Raw genomic sequence first — 20,656 nt, 5'->3', positions numbered from 1 at the left:
GACTAGATGATCTTTCAAGGTCCCTTCCAATCTCTAACATTCTCTGTGATTCTGTGTGAATTACTGAACAATAAAATAAAATAAAATAAAATAAAATAAAATAAAATAAAATGTTAATCTGTTTTCTAAGGATATGGTGAGTTGGCACAGCCATAGTAATGCTATTGGAAAAGATGTTCAACCACATCAGCCTCCCAAAACAAATAAATAGTGTGAAAGAAACATTAATTAATTTTCCCTTCCTCCTGATTATGATTTACAGAAAAGGCTTATCTGATTATGATTTTACAGAAAAGAGCACCTAGTCACCAGAGAAAAATAAGCAAGAACTGGATTTTGGTCATGTATCGCAACCTGAAATACATATATAAGGGAATCTTGTTTGGATCCCCCCAGAAATTCTGAAATGTGTTGTAAAGTAATACACTGGAAAAATCCTAGAGGGCAGCTAACTATTGGTGCAAAAAATAAGCAAGATTCTCAATGCATTATTCAAACAAGAAACTGTTCATTTATGAAGACAGTGACAGGCTACTTAATAGTAACCATTTATTTTGACACTGCCAAATAGTAAATAAAAATGCTTTCAGGTGACATGTGGAAGCATCATTACGACCTTGAGAATGTTTTGCCTGAGGAACGATCATCAGACATTTTTTATGAAATAAGTGTCCTAGGAAGACAAAGACAAATATTCAGAAGATCAAAACAGAAAAACAGCCATGGAATATTTTTTTTCCTAGCTGCATTTTGCACAGAAAATCCCAAAGGACTGCTTCAGCAACATCACTCCTGCTGTTCATCCCTGTTTTATAGCCAACTGAAGGTATCCTGCTGCTCAGTTATTTCTGTAATGGCACATGATTTCCACCAGCTGGTCCTTCTCCTTCCTGTGAAAACAGCTTCAGCTGAAGAATTCTTGCACATCACTTTTCTCTGTCAGTCTCATGGTCCTTAACTGCAATCACATGAAGCTTGTTTCAAGTTAGGTTTTAACATAAAATAAAATATCTGCTGGTGTTACAAATCTGAAAACAAATAGAAGCTTTAGCTGGCTGAAGTACAGACTGCAGGGGTTGGGTTGACCCAAAATGAGTTTTAAATTTCTCCCCTTACCCCATGCTACCAGCATTGTTCATCTCCCCACCTGCTGTATGGGAAAGCTGGTCTACAGGACTCTAACTTGGGCAACTGAAAGAAAGAGAAAGACTTGCATACATACAACCACCTGAAAATCAGTCCCTTTGCCTCCAGAGCTTCCTGGAACAGTGGCACTCTTGTATTGCTACCTGTCCTGGCTCCTCAGGGAGCCCCTCAAACAAACCACAAGTCCCATCACAACCAGGCTACTAGGGAAGCAGTGGCCTCCTTTCCCACTCTATGCCCCTCTTTACACTGTTGCATCTGGGCCGATGTATCCCTTATTTTCTCTCAGGACACCAAACCCAAAAGGTGCCTTGTTAGCACCCTCCCCTTCACCATTCTCTGTGAGTACCTCACCTGCTATCTGGCCACTGTGCAAAGCCAGCGCTTCTTCCTCTTTACAAGGCACGAGAGAGAAAAGAAAATCCACCTCTTGCCCTGTTTTTTGCTTTTTCTTCTTCCTGTGAGGCGATCCCATCCACTCAACTGTCTTGCTTCCTGGCCCCTGACTTTAGGTATGAACTTTGGCTGAAAATCTGATAAATCCCTGGGGCTCCAGCTGAACAGCCTTCTGCCCTGCACCACAGGGGATGCTGGAAGAAAAGAGCCCCAAAGGCAGAAGAGGAAGGTGTTATACAGATGTGTCCTATTTACCATGAGTCATGAGGGCTGCCAAAGGCCAAACTACACACTCTCCAGTCACCAGTCAGGAAAGAAAGGAACCAAAAAAGCAACAGTCAAGCAACTACGTACCAGGAAGGGTACTCTGAGCTGTGCTGCCTTGCAGGGTATTTTCTGAGGGACAGATAGAACCCTTCAGGGACAACCACAAGTGACTTCTGAGAAGGGGATATCCGGAAATGTAAGAAGTGCATTTCTCCATCAGAACATCGCAGAGAGAAGAATTATCTGGTCCAGTCAGATAAATTAGGTGGGATGAGATTTGTGGTGCATTTCAAGAGTATATAGTATAGCCACAGGGCAACCACAAACACAGACCCATGAAGATATTACAAGAGATACCAAGCCTCTAATTTCCCCACTGTAACAGCTAAAAAGAGATGATAAGGCAGAGTTCACTAACAGATTTTTGTGTGGTATCTCCACTGCTTCTGTAAATGATTGATGAGGAAATAGTATGAAATAATGAAGTTGATGAAAGTGTTTACATGGTGCTGCCTTTGGTTCAATGATTTCTCCTGAGGAGAATGCAGAGCAGTTGCAGAATGGTGTACCAGCTGCTTTTTCTGAATTTTAAGGCCACAGGCTCAGGAAGGTGCCTTTTCAAACTTGCTGGGAACTGAGCGTAGCTTCTGTATACCCATGAAACCCTATGTGTGTGTAACTGTTGAATGCATAGAGTTCTCTTCCTAGAGACACTTAAGTCCTATAAAACTGTTTTCAAGTTACCACATTCCTGGGAAAGGGTGCTATTTGAGAGAAAATATCCCCATACAATTTACAAGCAGCACGTTGCCAAGACCTTCCCCACATTAGCACCCAGCAGCATTGACTGTACCTATGTCTAACTGATGGCCAACTGATATTTTACAAATCTACATACATGGTTTTCAGGATGATAAAAGATTGCCTTGACAAGATAGATGTACATTTCTAACTGGTCCAAAACCAGCCAATGCAGAACACTGGAGTCTTAAGTACTGTTTGTATCTGAAGGGCAGAATAAGTGCTAAGTGAGTTGATCTTTATCCCACTATCCCACAGGAGCTAGCTGAGGCAGAGCCAAAACAGAGCCATACAATGGATTACAAGATAGTGAAGATACCGTTCATATTGCCAAAGACCAATTACAAGAGAAGAAACTGGCACTGTCCCCCAAACCTCTCAAAGGACAACAGCCTCTCCCTCAGGCCAGAGGCAGATCTTGTTCATAATCCCCTCTGCTTCCTGCTCCTACCTGCCTCTGGGAGTTCTCAGCTTTTCTAATGAGTCTGATTGTACAAACTAAACAAAACACACCCTGCAAACAGCTGGAAAAAATAAAAAATAAAAAAATCCTGAACTGCACTGTAGCTTCAAGCTCGAACAATGCTGCACCAGTTCCCAACGCTAGGGCCCAATGCAGCAACTGCTCCTCGCAGTGTTCCCAGAGCTGGGAACAGGCGGCTCAGCTCTGCCTCCAAACTCGCAGGTCCCCCACGCCAACTTTCTCTCTGACACCGACATCTTGTGGCCAACTGCGGACATGACAACGCTCCTGCTCTAATGGAGATGGATGGTCCCTTACTTTCATGCTTAATTCCCTTTGGGGGAATTAAATTCCTCTTGGGGGAATCCCACTGTGGGTTTCGTATATCTCTCTGCAGGCCAGCTGGATCAGAGTCAGAGCCCTATAAACTAAAAAGCATTAGAGTCAACAATGTGCTGAACTTCAGCAAGCTTAACTTCCCCATACAGAAAGCAGGCAGGACAAGCAGTTATCCATACAAGAGGTGAAAAAATAAATTGTGAAAAAGTGAGTAATTCTAGCAGTATTTACCATTAAGGTTCTGTTACTTCTATTATTTTAATGGAGATGTCAACATTGTAGCACTGATGCTGATGTGACTGCTTTTGTATGTAGAAGGCACTAAAATCTGACCTTGCTGAAAGGTTCCAATGTTTATTCCAAATTCATTTACCAGTAAATACCATTAAAGGGATCTACTTGTATATACATCAGCTGAAGAATTTTTAATGTTATAAACTCTAGTTTAGATATAAGTTACAGAGTTATATTGGATTTGTAGTCATCCAAATTTAGAAGCCTTCTAACTTCACAGAGCAATCTGTTCTAATCCATTAGCCATTGTGTTTTACGATTAGGACATAGAAGTCTTTGAAGAAAAATACTATTAAGAGACAACATTCAGGCTATTTATCTCAATGAGCACACATTTTCACTCACACTCTCTGCTATTCTTGGCACCAACTAACAAATCACTGAAATGCCACATCTTCACCAGTAAATTAAGAGATGTCTGGGAATATTCCTAGGCACTCAGGCCAACCAATAAGGAGGGACTTATGCCTATGCTAATAAAATCTCTCATCCTCTGAACAGGCTGGCTGCACACAAACTGACTCAACAGCTCTGGACGAATATCCAGAATTCCTCGTAAGTGTATTACTTGGCACAGGCTAGAATTGTGCTAGCAAGTGCCTAATATTTTAATAGAGTAGATAATCGCACTCCATTGCCCAGGCACTGTTTAACTTACAAGCACAAAAGTAGCCAAAACCTACATTGGGGAGTGTCCAAATACACGTTAAACACTGTGATACATACTGGGTGAAGTCAGCTACAAGAATTCTACTAACGTCATTTGAAATTTCCAAACATTTTTGAAGCCCTAGATTCAAATTTTTTGTGACATCAGTATTATAACTAAAAGTAAACAGTTTACGTATGCCACTTTTTGCAGTATTTCTATCACTTGCTTCTGAAATGATATCTGAATGTTACCTACCAGTATACTCATCTTCTAATTCAGGAGAGAGAAGGTACACTATTCTTTAAAAGTTACTGCTTCCAGAAAAATGCCCCAGAATTTTATCACAACATATGCTAAACTTAGGTTGATGTATTTGTAAAAAGTTTCTTTGAGCTGAACACATCAAATGATACTCACCTAAAATGGTACACAGATCCAAGAACTAAGCAGCAAGAGCCTAAAAAATGGAAAAATAAATAAATTAATTAATTAATTTAAAAAAAGGAGCTGAAAAAATAAGTCATTCAGACAAACACTCAAAATCATTGCACCAAAAAAACAAGAGTGCAACATAGGAATCAGTAATATGTATTACTGTGACTTGCCACACTTAATAAACTTACAAGAATTTAGTAGTATTGAAGTGGACTGCATCTCACAAACAGAACATTTTCACATAAAACTTTCAAACTCTCTTTCCCTGTTTCTACAATGATGACTGAAAAAAATAGTGAAAGATATTTTAAAATTATCATTATAACATGTGAATAAACAGTGATCAAAAACCAACAGAGTTGTCCAAATGTTTTCTCTTGCTCTCTAAACTGTTTCTAGATTTAGATGAAACACAAAACAGGACGAATATTTTAAGCATTGTTCTGGGAGTCATTGAAGTGATTTAATTGAAGATTATGTGATAAGCAATTCATCATCATTTGCTGTTGAAGTTAATGATAATGCAAAAGACAGCTGATGTTCACAAGAAAACTACCAGAAAAATTATACAGAACACCTGTGTGACACGGTCGCAGTTTAAAACTGACGGGTCACATAAAAGAGAGGTTTTGCAACTGAACCTGATGTGTTCTTTAAAATAAATAAATAAATAAATCTGAGAGCATTCCTGCAAAACAATTCATAACTACACTTGTCACAATGTCAGATGTGTATTTGTAACATTTTGGCCATATTTTAGACTTCCAGTGGGTGGTATTAACAGCACCATTAACCCATGCTGTGGGGAACAAATATGCTATTCAAACTGATTACAGAAGAGAAAGCAGCTTGTCACACAATCCTACTGAAAATGCTGTGTGCATCACGGTCCAATACATTACTGCACTCACATTGTGTTGTGGCTGCACACGTTCTATTACAACAAATTTCTAATTCTTTAAGCACCATCAGCAACTTCCTATAGTCCCCAGGTACAAAATTTGTGTTTAAAAACAGTAAACTGATTTGTCACACCTCTATTCAGACCGGTATCAGCCAATATCTTGTCAGTATCACTCTGTGATATTAAGGATACAATAAATTAAAGCAGTTGCCACATAGGCTAGAACGCTCAGTATCCTTACACATTGCCACTTTTTATCAATCAGGCTGTGAAAAGCCAAGTAGGTTCAAATCCACTTTTGAAACTAATTTATGAACACAAGTTAGACTGATGTAGATTAGTTTGGCATACCTTGCAATTTTCATGATTTTTTGTAAAAGAAAAACAGCATTTGCTTCTTTTTCATTCACTGCCAAATATGTCTCTTCTAAGATCAAAAAACATACCCCACAGATTTGCAGAATGATTGACATACAATGACTAGCACCTAGACCACTGCTTGAAGGGGAAAATTTCAGTACATTATAAAGAAATATTTCACCGGTCCACCACTTACTGGTGATGGAAAACACAGGTGCCATCTGTGAAGACTTGAAGGTAGCCACTGACAACTTAAACCAACATGAAAGGCACTCAACATTCCTGAGGAAAATTAATTTAAGGAGTATGACCATCTGCTTGTTCCTGAGCACACCAGTCTATGCAGACTGTTTTATTCCATTAAGCAAAAGAGATAAAGGTCCAAACAGTCAGAAATAATTTCACTCGTATTTCTGAGGACCATGACAGCACAAACAAAAGTGATCCTGCACATAATTTTCAACATTTCTTTGCAATGATCTTGAAGGAAACATATTTTGCTGTTTTAGGCTTACTAAATTTCTAGCTTTACTGTTTCTCTTTCCTTCCCAGCAACATTTTCTGACATTTGCACTTATACAGACATTCTTTTGAGATTAAAACAGGAAAAATCATTTGCTCAAAACAAACCAGGATTGTAATACCTCATCACACAGAGTGTACTTTTCAGAACACATAACATTTAAGATTAGACGGGAACTGGTACAATGTGTGACATAAGTAAACTTGACCAGTATTCCATCTGTATATTATGTCTTTTTTTAATATATATATAAATATTTCTTTTCCTTTCATAATAATTTCACAGCTGACATATCTGTATATATATAAAATAAGGAAATGGAGAACAAAAGTATTTTTAAAATAGGATGTCCCTTGTGTAAACACTACCTACCATGCTGCTTATTAGAGAACAGATTTTGATCTGTTTTGATCTGAAAGTTAATACAATATTTAAATTATTGATTAGAAATATGCAGTATCATTCTGAATCACCTTGGGTTACCAAGGGTAAGGCCAACAGGTTATAAGGGTATGAAAACACAGTATGCACAAAACATAATCCATTTTCAAATAACTAAAGTGTGCTAACACCTGGATTTTTCTGCAGCATAGCAGAGGTATCAGACAAAAATGTCTTTCACCTAAAACTGTTCCATAGATGCTTTGTGAACTCTTATGCTTTCAGTGTTTGTTTGCTCTCTAGCAATGTATGGAGCAGACATGACTTGCAAATGTGGCCAATTTCTCACTTCTTACGTGCTGCAAGGGACCTGTGCTTCACTATACGTGCTGCAAGGGACCTGTGCTTCACTATTCACTATTCCATGTATCTAACCTACAGATAACCCTATACTTAACCATCTGTTCCAAACTCTGTTCCACCTTCCTTCTACCTAGAGAGCCTACTGGTAAAGAGAATGATTATTCTGTTGCTAAATGTCATGGCTTTGGCCAGGACAGTTATTTATCTTTGTAGGGGTCCAAACAGTGCAGTGTTTTGGATTTTTGATGAAAATAGTGGTGATAACACACTGATGTTTTAAGTTGTTGCAGAGCAGTGTTTGCATATAGCACCAAGGACTTCTCACAGTTTCTCATGCTGCCCTGCCATAGAGGAAGCTGGGGGTGCACCAGGAGCTGGGACAGGACACAGCCAGGACAGCTGACCCAGACTGGCCTCCATATCATATGATGTTGTGATCAGCAATTAAAGCTGGGGGAAAGAAGAGGGGTGGTGGTGACATTCAGAGCAATGGCGTTTGACTTCCCAAGGAACCATCATGGGTTATGAGCCCTGTTTTCCTGGAAGTGGCTGAACACCTGCCTGCAGATGGGAAGCAGTGAATGAATTCACTGCTTTGCTTTGCTTGCAAGCATGGGTTTTCCTTTACCTAGTAAACTGCCTTTACCTCAGCCCATGAGTTACCACACTTTACCTTTCCAATTCTCATCCCTACCCCAGCAAGGGAGAGTGAGTGAGTGAGTGGCTGTGTGGTACTTAGCTGCCTGCCAGGGCTAAACCACAACATTACCTCAGATAAAGATCACGTACTTGGCAAAAGGCCACAGCACTGTTTCTAGTAGGACTTAGTCCAGAGAATTTTCAGCTTCATATGGCCATCCCTATATGCAAGCAAGCCTTGAGGGAACAGGAAGGAATCTTGGAAAAACTGCATGGATAGCACACTCTTTTCAGTGCCTGCTGTATTTCACATTCGCACAAAGCTTACAGTTACACTAAGCTACACCACAGCTGGTCTCTGATGAATTACGTTTCTGTTTAGTATGTTCTTTATGACCCGTTGTGTTGTCCTGTTATGCCAGCCTAGGCCTGCAGGCATAGCCCCACTGGTTTGAAGACAGAAAAGGCTGTGGTCCTTTGCCAAGGCCCTGTTTGTCTAATGGGACGTGCCTAAGATCCAGGCTATGGTAACTACCCACACAGCTTGGCAGCCTTTCAGTCAGATGATCAGGCTGTCCTTGCATGAGCAGGGATTACAGGGTTTCTGTCCTGCAGGCTTTCCTGATGCAGTTCAAACAAATCCAGAAACTGTATTTGTACTGCCTGCATTTCCTTTTTCACTTTCTAGCTGGATCTTGGTGCCTGTCATCTGTGACTGTCTAGCAAGTCTACCAACCTCGTTTTTCAACTTGGTTAATGAGTATAAAACTTAGCTGTCACAGAAGAAAAACTATTTAATCCTGCATTTCACATTCTAACAGATGAAAGCAATAATCACACTACTTCTCCCTCTTACCTGGTTTTTTTTCTGTGAGCTTTTTTCACCTGTTTTCCAATGTCCAAACAATGTCAGCCCTGAAATGCTGGGTCTGGCAGCACTCCCCTATATTGGTGTAGTATTGATATTATCGAGCTGTCTGCTGGTTAATCTCCAAACAACATTGGGATAAATGGATTGCAGTAGCAACCATTTGTCTTATGGTGGAACTCAGATGAGGAGGGCAGCAAATATTTCACACACCAGCACTACATTCAAATCAATGGTCGTGTTAACCAACACCCTGTGAGCAGCAACCTCCTATACTCTTTAATTTTTCATATTCGGGCCGGGATCCAACCAACTGTGCATCCACGCCAATAAAACACATCATCGGAACAAACTCTGTTTATTTTCATATTTATTCCAAAATCCGGCGGGATCAAGACATCTTTTCAAACCAGGTCTCACAAGGTCCCACTCGGCTGCAGCAATACACATTTAATTTGAAAAAAATAAAAAGCAGGATTTTTTTGTGTGCCGTTCAGTCACCTCACACGCCCACCCGCCCCCTGCGGCCCCGCACGGCCCCCTGACGGGCAGCCCCCGCCCGCCGCGCACGCGGCTCGCCCTGACAGGCCGCCGCCGCCGCCCTTGCGCCCTCCCCCCGGCGGCGCCCTCCAGTCCCCAGCGCCAACGTCGCGCTGCGCCCGGCGGGCGGGCGGGGAATCCCCGCTCCCTCCCCTCCCCGCTGCCGCCCCTCCGCTCGCAGCGCGGCTGCGCCACCACGCTCGTGGCGGCCGGCGGTTGGCGGCCGGCGGGCAGCCAATGGGCGCGCGGCAGCTCAGAGCAGGGCGTGCAGCTGCGCGCCGACGGCCCCGCGCGCTCCTCGCCGCGCCGCAGCGGAGCCGGGCCGGGCGGCAGCAGCAGCAGCAGTAGGAGCAGTAGGAGCGGGAGCAGCAGCGGCGGGATGAGGCGTCGCGGGGTGCGGGCGCTGCTGCTGCTGCTGGGGGTGGCGCTGGCGCTGGCCGTGCTGGCGCGCGGCGCGGCGGCCGAGGAGGACGAAGGTGAGCGCGGGATGGGGGGATGGGGGGGGTGTGTGGGGGGGCAGGTTGCCTCAGCGCGTCATTAAAGCAGGGTCCACGCAGAGAATCCGGCGCGGAAAAGGCGGAGGAAAGCAGCTTTCCTAAATACGGCTTGTCCTTACTTAGACTCCAGAGGATGAGTCCGTGGTTGTTACAGGAATGCGTGTTCTCCGTGAGGTATTTTGGGAGGCCTGGAGTCCTGATTTTACGTGCCTTTATCATGCCTCCACCTCTGGGGAGGAGGAAGTGGGTGTGTGTACTGACCATACATCCGTGTCAAAGCTTCGTGTTGGCAGGCTGTGCAGCTGCTTCCAGGGAAAGATATAAAATTACTTCAGTGATACACGTGAGATCAGGTGGTTTAGTGTTTTTAATTTGAGCAGAATCTCCACACATGGTTCTCGCCTTTCCAGGCTCCGAGCTTACGCTGCTGTTACTGCAGCGGTCTTCTTCTTACCGGAGGGAAGCCAATGTTGTGAGCAGAAACAAGAGCTGCAGTCTGGTCAGTTTCAAAGCTGCACGAGCAGAATTGACTAATGAGTTTTGCTCAAGTTCCTTCCTCGTTAAAAAGTCAAGGCTGATGTGCTTTGCTTGGAAAGCAACGGGTATTGCACAGCTCCCTGGGAATCCAGGCACACACCAGCCTGGAACTCCCTGCAGTAAAACACAGCCCTCGAATCTACTGAGCACTGATGTCAGCAGAGGTTTTGGCTGCTGAACACCCCTGACAGCTAGCTTTCTCACAGCGGCATTCCCAAATGTAAATAAATGAATGCCCTAGGAATTCTCTTGCAGTGTGTCTGGAAGCTCAGCCCTTCTACTACTGCAGGTGCTCTGAGGCGGCAACACTGAAGGCATTGTCCAGTTGTAAATAGTGCTGTTAGCTGATGTTTAGATGAGAGGGAAACAGTAGTAGTTGTTAAGAAACTTAATCCAGGTGACTTCCATTGTGTGATAAATGATCTCCTGTGATCTCTGACCGTGTTAGAGACTTCACTATTTTGGCATTGTATAAAATTGGGTTCTAATTAAAATATACACTCCTCTAGAAAATATGTTTATGCAGAGAGCGTATGCACTTACTTTTTTTAGTATCTTTTAACATAAAAATGGTTATTGTTGTTTAGTGGTATAATGTCCATGATGAGAATGTTGCTCTGGTTTGCTGTTGGCCTGAAAATAAGTTGGGTTTTCTTCCATTTTTTCCTGCTTGTACCTGGCCACTGAATATTACATATTTGTAATTCTTGACTTCAAATTCCAGGCAAAATCAAGAGTGTTTTCAGAATTCTTGTTCTGAACGCATAGACTATGTGTACGTTATCTACTGCCTACTGCAGTCCTGCATGTCAACGTAGTTGAAAGCTAGCTAAGCTTAGGTAGAGAATATATAGTTTTGAACAAGGAAACTTTTAATCTTCTTCCTGCTGTTTTAACCATGGAACTCCATGTGGCTAAAAGGACCTTAGGTACACTGATGCATGTTTTACATTAGGGATGAGGTACTGTCATCATTTGTTCTGTGACTGAAATTCCTATAAAAACATTCAGTAAGGTTTGTTTGCCTAGAATTATAGCAGTTTTAACAACGTCTTTAAAAGAAGACGAGAATGATCAAATGTTAAAGACACCATCTCAGATTCTAAGGCAGACTGAACTGTTTGAAGTGTTTTGGCATCAGATTTCATGTGCAAGTCCTGCTTCTCAAATTGAGCAAATCTGTCTTCTCCAAAGGCCTGTTCTAGACCAGTGGTTTTGGACTCCTGAAACCAAAGGGCCCCCTGGGTGGGGGGCCTCACTCCATTTGTTTCAGAAGGGCATCTTGTATCCATCATATGCCTGGGGATGGGTTTGCAGGGGTGTGTTATGTGACAGTCAGTTTGTTTTTACACTTGCTCCACAGCCTGGTGCTGATTCTGAGCTTACAAGCAGAGCGATGCTTTTGCACGTAGAAAGCCTCTTTAATGAATTGAAACATCTCTGTAACTGAAAGCAGGATAGGTTGGGGTGGCAGGGCTGGGCTTAAGCAGTTGGGGATGGAAACAAAAATTCCCAAACTTGGGCAGCTGTCACTGGATGTGGAACAGGAACTAACCTAGTACTACTTTAACTACAGGATACATCTAATCCATCTTTAACCTGGTAGTTATTGAAACATTAAGCTTGACACAATCTAGTCTGTACTGCACTTTTTTAATTCTACTTTTCCAGAATCACTTACAAAAGAAATTGATGATGATGATGATGACGACGATGATGAAGAGGAAGATGATGACGATGATGATTCTGAAGTTAAAGAAGAGAATGGTGTGTTGATCTTGAATGATGCAAACTTTGACACCTTTACTGCAGACAAGGACACTGTGCTGCTGGAGTTCTACGCGCCATGGTGGGTTCACGGTCTTCAGCACCTCCTTAGGTGGCAGGATGGGATGGGTGCTGGGGGGTTTTTTGGCAATATGCAATCCTAAAAGGTGAGCTTGGGCTATTGTTTTTGGGGTAGAGATGTTTGCTTGTTTGTTTCTACTCTTTACCAAGTATCTATCTGAACGGTTTTAGGGAGTGAGGAGTTGTTGATACCGTTTCCTCATGTTAGTAGGCTGTGATTCTAAAAGCAGATGTTTGGGTCATGACTGGTTTAAAAGCATAGGTGGTTTCAAAGGCCAAGGAGGACCAGTACTGGACTGTGCTGTTGTCCAGGGCAAGAGATGGTTCTGGAGGTGTCCCTTTCCCTGCTCCTGTAAAGCATGCAGTTTTCTGTCACCACGCATTTAGGTCATACTGAGGGCTCCTGTGCCAAGGGAAGCACTGCTCAGGGTCTGTCGCTGCTCTGTTCTTGTCAGGGAACAGAGATGGTCCCAGTGAGCCCCAGAAAAGTTGTGCAGTATGACCGTGCAGCCTGCTGTCTTGTCCTGTTGGCCTACCTAAAACCAGTGTACTTCTAGATGTACTTCTAGAAGGAGGCTTCCCTAGCTGGGAGGTTTTCCTTTTGAAGTTCCAGTCTTTGTCCTTGCCAGAAGGATGCGGTGTAAGGATATAGTTCCTTCATACTTCTAGTTTAAACAGTGCCACGTACACCAGCAGAATTTTGATCGTGTATGCTGAGTTACACCAGTACACTCAGGAGCTACCATGGATTTACCTGTGTACAACTGAGACAGAGAACTTAAACCAGAATGTATCCTTTTTTTTGCATTATTATGGGCAAAAATAATGAGGATCATTAATGGGAAAAATAAGAGTAGACTATTTGCAGTCAAGCTGGTGCATTAGTGCTGCTGCCAGAACCTCTCTTCCTTTGTGGCTTAGTGATATAATTGGATAAGTCTTTTGACTTACCCATGTGTCCTGTTTCATAGAATCATAGAATATCCCAAGTTGGAAGGGACCCATAAGGATCATCAAGTCCAACTCGGCAGCGCACAGGTCTGCCTAAAAGTTTAGACCATGTGACTAAGTGCACAGTCCAATTGCTTTTTAAATTCAGACAGGCTTGGTGCAGTGACTACTTCACTGGGGAGCCTGTTCCAGTGCGCGACAACCCTCTTGGTGAAGAACCTATTACTGATGTCCAGGACTTTTTCTAGTCTTTGAGTGGAGGTGGTGGGGGGGAGTTTGATCTTGCTTAAGGGAGAGTTGTGGTTTTTTTCTAATACCAGTCTCATCACGTGGAAGCCTATTCCTTTTTGGCAACTGTAGTTTGCCAGCTTGAAAACTGAACGTGAAGCTTAATATAACCATGTAGAAGGATGTGTTGTCACCACAGACTAGACACTTCTTTTTTTCCTCCACCCTCTCCTGCCAGTTGAGAGGCTAAGGAATACAGGCTGTCTGTTACATGCTACTTTTTTTTTCCTGTTCTGTCTTCAGTTTGTCAAGCTATATTCAGCTTCTCATATGCTGGTATCCTCTGCTGTGCCATTTTTTGCAGCAGTAAGTCATGTTCTTCCCAGAGAGTTTTGGCATGGTCAGAGAGAACAGGTGTTATGATATGAGAGTGGATGCGAGGTTTCATTAAAGCCCAGTTAACTTCTGGTTCATTTTTCTCTTCAGTTTAATTTTAGGGTACCATATAGAGAAGATGAACCCAGATCAGATTAGGGAGAAGCTGAAGTCTGAGTGAAATGTTATCTGGGGGCAGGGAGGAGAAGCACAGTACAAGGTTTGCAACTTTGTAGAAGTAGTCATTAAATTTTCTTACAGAGGCTTTAAGAAGCATATGTGGTATCTTTTGAATAGGGGTGGGAGTGGAAAAAGAAGAAAGGTTGTGATTTGAGTGAACTAGCTACAGCATCTCTTGCCCTCTCACCACCACTACCACCCCCCATGAGTCTGAAAATATAGCAAGACAAATACTCTTGATACTGTGAACATCTGGTAGAAGGCCTCCTGGAAATGTGGGGTAGTAAAATACGTCTCCATGTCTGCCTTGCATTTATCTGTCTACTTTTGTCTTTTACAGGTGTGGGCACTGCAAGCAGTTTGCTCCTGAATATGAGAAGATAGCCAAAACTTTGAAAGAAAATGACCCTCCTATTCCAGTTGCCAAAATTGATGCTACTGCAGCCACTTCGCTAGCAAGTCGTTTTGATGTCAGTGGCTACCCAACCATTAAAATCCTGAAAAAAGGCCAGCCTGTTGACTATGATGGTTCTCGAACAGAAGATGGTAAGCACCGGTCCTTTACAGTTCTTCATGACAAAGCAAGGAATTATATTGTTTTGCTACTCAGACCATGTATTATCAAGGACTTTGATCTCAAATTCCATTGTGTTAAGAGGAACAGCATTATGAAGGCTGAAATTTTGTCCAGTCTTCTAAATTCTCTGTACTAGAAGGTAGTTCTGCAGGTAGTGTGTAGTGCTTTTAGTGAGGAAAGGTTTTTAAAATTATGACTTGATTAGAGTAGGAGGTATTGTTGTGCTTGATGAGAGATCAGCCAGTAGGAAACATCAGGTTTGTAAATTGACATTGTGTATAAAACCCTGTGTTTCTCACTTAATGAAATTGTCTATCTTCACTCCAGTCAGAAGGAAAAACTACCTTTTCTGTCTGCTTTGAATGGAATTCACATAATAACTTGCTGTGAAGTATAGACTGTGTTCTGCATAATTAAGGTGTTGAGTAGGTGAAGAGAATATTAAAGACCTTGGCAATACCAGCAGTAAAGTAGACTATAAAGGAGCTTTATTTAAAAAAAAAAAAAGTGATATAGTGTAAACCAATATAAAAACTTGACTGTTTGTTCTAAGACCGTGCTTGCTGCTCTGATATCTTGATGTTGACTCTTTCTTTTGATATACTACGGATATGATAGCGCAAACTTTAACTGGGCTATTGAACTATCTTTCAGAAATTGTAGCCAAAGTCAAGGAGGTTTCTGACCCCAACTGGACCCCTCCACCAGAAGCTACAATGGTATTGACCCAAGATAACTTTGATGATGTTGTGAATAGTGCTGACATAATTCTGGTGGAATTCTATGCTCCATGGTAAGCAGGAATGCAGTCACCTCTGCTTTACTAGCACAGCTGGTCTGAACGTGCTTGGTGAAGCTGTTTTCCGTCATTATGTCTCTAATAAAGAGGCTTGCATCTCTTTCACTGCAGAGGTAAAGGTAACTAGCAGGACTATACATGTACATCGTAAAAATTGCCTTTCACCCTCCTCCTTTCTTAGGTGCGGACACTGCAAAAGGCTTGCTCCAGAATATGAGAAGGCTGCTCAGGAACTCAGCAAGCGCACACCTCCTATTCCTCTGGCTAAAGTCGATGCCACCGCTGAAACTGACCTTGCAAAGAAGTTTGATGTTAGCGGCTACCCAACTCTGAAAATATTCCGCAAAGGCAAACCTTATGACTACAATGGTCCCCGAGAAAAATATGGTATTGTGCTTTCTCTTTTATTTTCTTTGGGCTTGACTATAAATGTATTGATGTAACACTAGAGCTTGCAAACTTGTTCGCATCCTAGGAATAGTAGTTAGAGGAACCTGAAAAAAAGATGTAGTCATATCTACACAAGCCAGCAGAATAAATTAGTCTTATCTTTGTAACATCTTATGGTGGCACTGTAAGCTCCTTTTAATATAAAGTAAATGTACAAGCTGGCAGTATGAGTAAATGAGCAGCCATTAGTTGCCCTGCTGTGTAAGGGCTGGTGAAGTGCTCGGTAATATTTAGAGAAGAATTAGCAATATCCGAGTGGAATCATGTCTCATAGCAGGGTCACAAGACTATGGAGGATCTAAAATTTCAGAAAGATGAATTACTGGGAAGGTAATTGGATCTGATATCCATGGAAGTCCTTGAAAGCAGCCTAAAAGTGACTATCCAGAACTGAAGCCTTTGAAGACCATGACTGCAGTCCTGTTGATGTGGTCTCTTGGTTGTTGTGGAAAGGCTGCACAGAAAGAAAGATGTCAGTGGGGAATATGGTATTAAACGATGCTGTAGAGAAAATGCCTGAACCTTTCAGTTCAGTAAATGTTCTAAGCAATTTCTTGGGGTTGGGTTTGTCTCACAGGTATTGTCGACTACATGATTGAACAGGCTGGTCCTCCATCTAAACAGATTCAGGCTACCAAGCAGGTACAGGAATTTCTGAAGGATGGGGATGATGTCATCATTATTGGTATCTTTAGTGGGGAGACTGACAAAGCCTATCAGCTCTATCAGGAAGCAGGTAAGGAATATTCTAAAATATTAGAAGACCAGGTTGTTGATATTCTGTCCAAGACTTCATGCATGAGAAGTTCCTTTATATTTGCTCTAAATTCAGTAAGGGACTTAAAGAGGGAAAAGGAGACTGAAGGATGATCTTCCACTTTTACTCAAGGAAAAAAGCTCATACCAGGTCTTGATTGTGTAACTGAAGTATCAGCCAGTCACAGGACATAATCTCTTGATGTTGCATCCCTAAAAATCTATGCAGTGGAGGGGAAAGAAAATTCCTAGCTGAGGAACAAGTCACAGCTTCTTGCTAGCTTTGTCATATGCTTTTGCTGGCTTCATATCTGACAGTTCCAGAGGCTGGACTCCACTGAGTTTATTATCATCATCCATCTCTGGGTCAGTTTAGCTTGACCATTCCCGGCAATGCTTATTTTTACCACCACATTGACATAACATAGTCCTGTTAACAATTTTTGCTACCATGTGTAAGAGGCAAAGCACTGTAAGTCTTTGTGTCTCACAGGATTGATTTACTTACAGCCACTCACTTCTCTCAAGGCTCAAACAGAAAGAAAGGGCTATTCCTCATGACATGGCTATGCCTGTTTCTGGGGCTGCCATTGTTTATATCTGGATTAAGAGCTGATCTGGCAGTTCTGGCATGGCAAGATACAGAACTGTCTCCCATGTTTCCCAGTTTGGAGGTGAGAGCTGTTACCTAAGACTCTGGGCCATAACATGTCTGAGAGAATTTCTGTGCAGTACAGTACTAAGATTTTGGTTGAAGGCTGTCAATTCAGTTCTTTACAACTCTTCATTTTTCTTAACCTTTTTTCAGCTAATGGCTTAAGAGAAGACTACAAGTTTCACCACACCTTCAGCAATGAGATTGCAAAACTATTGAAAGCATCTCCTGGAAAACTGGTTGTAATGCAGCCAGAAAAATTTCAGTCAAAGCACGAGCCCAAGATGCATGTTTTGGATCTTAAAGTGAGTAATTGGTCCAAAGCTACAAAGTTTCTTAAGAGATCGAAGGCTTTATTTGTATGTATGAGCAGTTGGCATCTTTCTGATGGAAATAGTCCATTACATATTTGAGGTGACCTGTTTGTCTCCTGAAATTATTTTGGTTTGTTCTTCAAAACTTTATGAAATTAACACAGAGATTATACATTCAAATAATTTACTACTGCAATGTTCAGGTTAGGGGTAGAAAGCTAAATAATTATTAATGCTTAAGGATTTGAAGAATATGGTGAGGGCATTGTTTATAACATGCCACTTCCTTAGTCATGCATGCACAAATACTAGTTTCCAGTACTGTGTAACAGAAATGCCACTTATTCGCATGTCTTTTCCCTGTTTTTCTTTTTTTTGGCAGGATTCTACAGATGGATCAGAGATCAAAGAGCACGTGCTAAAACATGCTTTGCCTCTAGTTGGTCATCGCAAGCCTTCCAATGATGTTAAAAGATACACGAAGCGTCCTCTAGTGGTTGTCTATTATACTGTAGACTTCAGTTTTGACTATCGTGTTGGTAAGTTCACCATCCCTCTTCTTTGGAAGGAAGCAAGCGATAAGTAATTAGAAATCACTAATCCTGTTGTATTCTGGTTCTTTAGCTACTCAATACTGGAGAGGCAAAGTTCTGGAAGTGGCCAAGGACTTCCCTGAATATGTGTTTGCTGTTTCTGATGAGGAAGATTATTCTTCTGAAATAAAGGATTTAGGACTTCTTGAGAGTGGAGAGGATGTCAATGTTGCCATTCTGGATGAAGGTGGCAAGAAATATGCCATGGAGCCAGAGGAGTTTGATTCTGATGTACTCAGGCAATTTGTGCTGGCATTCAAAAAAGGTATAGTTTCTAAAAAGAAAAAAGCCATTTGCTTGTTTTCCTTCCATCACTTTTTCCCGGTATTATGGCTACAATAAAATCATATGTGCAACCTTATGGTGCTCTGTAGCTTAAAACTTTTGGATGATTCTTGCCTTTTTTTTTCTTTTAACCTTGGTACATTAACTTTGTTGTTTTAGCTATGCTGTGGCATCTAGCTGACACTAGCTAATATCTAGCTAACACTGAATGTGTTTGCTAAGCCTAAAAGCTGCTTGTAGCTTTGAAGTGCCTGTTGATCATTCATATTCATGGCTAGTATAATAAATCACTGTCTAATACATTATGGATGGATACCAGAAAAAAAGGGAGGAAGCTTATAGAGAACTGAAATATTGTTGCCAATATTTCACAAGCTTGCCATACTAAAAAAATAGTCAGCAAGCTAGCCAGTGTTTCCTGTAGAGGTAAGCTTATTTATTGGTGCAACACTTTTCCTTGGTGTGAGAATGTACTTCTGCCCTTTCTTAGGGGAGATCATAAGGATTGTTTTTACTCTACACTAATAATGGTGTGTGTTTTCCTTCCTCCTAGGAAAACTGAAGCCTATTGTGAAGTCCCAGCCGGTGCCAAAAAATAACAAAGGGCCCGTGAAAGTGGTAGTGGGTAAAACTTTTGATACCATAGTAATGGATTCAAAGAATGATGTTCTCATAGAGTTCTATGCCCCGTGGTGTGGACACTGCAAGAAACTAGAACCAGTGTATAATGAGCTAGGCAAAAAATACAAGAATGAGAAAAATCTAGTCATAGCCAAGATGGATGCTACTGCCAACGACGTGACAAATGACCACTACAAAGTAGAAGGATTCCCTACTATCTACTTCGCTCCGAGGGACAAGAAGAACAATCCTATTAAATTTGAAGGCGGGGACAGAGATTTAGAGCATTTGAGCAAATTCATAGAGGAGCATGCGACAAAACTCTCCAGAACAAAAGAAGAGCTTTAGATAAGATGAGGGATGGTAAAGAAAGAATTTTTTGTACCTTGTAGTTTAAAGAAAGTTACCGACAAAACTTCCTGAGAGAAGAATTCAGCAGCTGGAACAAGGAAATTGTTGAGCAGTAAAGCAATTGCAGTATGTCTTTTTTGCATTGCAGGAAAGTTTTCTCTGGACACTGAACTTCTATGATATGAATGTCTTACGTTAGTTATGGTTTTGATCTTTGGAGGAAAAATACATCCTTTATTTTTTGTGACTATCTTGACCTTGATTCTTTGATTTCAATGCAACTGTTTTTTAGAAGTTAAAAGATACTACCAAAAAGAGAGAACCAAATTCCTCTACCAAATATATTTGTCTTCTTTGTTGGTATAGTTACTTTGGGAGCAAGAGAGCTTAGCTTCCTGCTATATTTCTGTATACTTACTCAGGTGACTGTATTACTGTATAGATTGAGGGTAAGAAAGGGGGTTTTCTAAAGTGTGGATGAAGTACTCAGTGCTATTGAGATAAGACACCAGTAATGTGCTAACTAAATACACACTAGACTTGTCTGCTTTTGATTTATGGATCTCTGTAGAGCGAGTGATGATATAATAATGAGAAGTCACTTAGAAAAATTTGATATGTGTTCATATTGACCAATTTATATCTTAGTCTTCCCAAATATGTTTTAGAGCAATTGGAGCGTGATGGAAATAGCATCTAGTGGGGCTAGTGCTTGGATTCTGATATCAGGTCTGTGTGTTGCTGTCTCGGAGAAGATAGTGTTTGGTACTGATTCTTCTGTGGGAAAGACTGGACTTAGCAGTCCAGAAACAGCCTGCCTTTTTCCAGAGCTCTGATGCTATAGCGTGTGCCACTTGAGTGTCACTGGAGCAATTTTGCAGCAAACTTAATTTTACAGGTAATGCTCCTGACCTAGCAGCATTGTTTTCTGTCTTAGAAAAGACCAAAAGACCAAGTCTTCCCTCTGTTTCTGTGCTGCATTAGTTTTTCAGCTTTTTGGAGGGTGTGAAATCTAAAACCACCACCCAGTCTTTTTTTCTCCTGATGAGACAGCATCTTCTGTGTAGCAAGAATAAACCCACATCCAGGATTTGGTTTTTAAAGTACAGCCTAAAGCCTGCAAAGGGACAAGTAATGCTTCTCCTCTCCTAGTGTACTTTACATCCCTGTTGAAGGGGGTGTGCCTCTGCCTCAGTAAGAGACCATTTCTACCTGACAGTTAACAACCTACCCAGCAAAGTATGACTAAATTCTCACAGAGGTGAATG

At 41.6% G+C, this 20,656-nt stretch overlaps 1 protein-coding gene and 1 long non-coding RNA gene across 2 annotated transcripts; one reads left to right on the top strand and one right to left on the bottom strand.

Moving 5' to 3' along the window:
* Nucleotides 1-455: 455 nt before the first annotated feature.
* LOC106014462 (uncharacterized) lies at nucleotides 456-1,871 on the bottom strand. The gene is made up of 2 exons (XR_002398471.4): nucleotides 1,501-1,871; nucleotides 456-958 (listed from the first exon to the last, which is right to left on the bottom strand). It is a non-coding gene; the product is annotated as an uncharacterized lncRNA (long non-coding RNA).
* A 7,749-nt stretch (nucleotides 1,872-9,620) lies between these two features.
* Nucleotides 9,621-19,638, top strand: PDIA4 (protein disulfide isomerase family A member 4). The gene is made up of 10 exons (XM_027451302.3): nucleotides 9,621-9,847; nucleotides 12,077-12,254; nucleotides 14,328-14,533; nucleotides 15,219-15,357; nucleotides 15,545-15,750; nucleotides 16,391-16,549; nucleotides 17,378-17,529; nucleotides 17,921-18,077; nucleotides 18,163-18,396; nucleotides 18,970-19,638. The coding sequence occupies exons 1-10, from the start codon at nucleotides 9,751-9,753 to the stop codon at nucleotides 19,383-19,385; spliced, it is 1,944 nt and encodes a 647-aa protein (XP_027307103.1). The 5' UTR covers nucleotides 9,621-9,750; the 3' UTR covers nucleotides 19,386-19,638.
* Nucleotides 19,639-20,656: the final 1,018 nt, after the last annotated feature.

The sequence above is a fragment of the Anas platyrhynchos genome, chromosome 2 (genome assembly GCF_047663525.1).
Source record: "Anas platyrhynchos isolate ZD024472 breed Pekin duck chromosome 2, IASCAAS_PekinDuck_T2T, whole genome shotgun sequence".
In the NCBI taxonomy this organism is placed as follows: domain Eukaryota; kingdom Metazoa; phylum Chordata; class Aves; order Anseriformes; family Anatidae; genus Anas; species Anas platyrhynchos.
The sequence above is the reverse complement of the archived record's forward strand: the minus strand, read 5'-3'. Positions and strand labels throughout refer to the sequence as shown.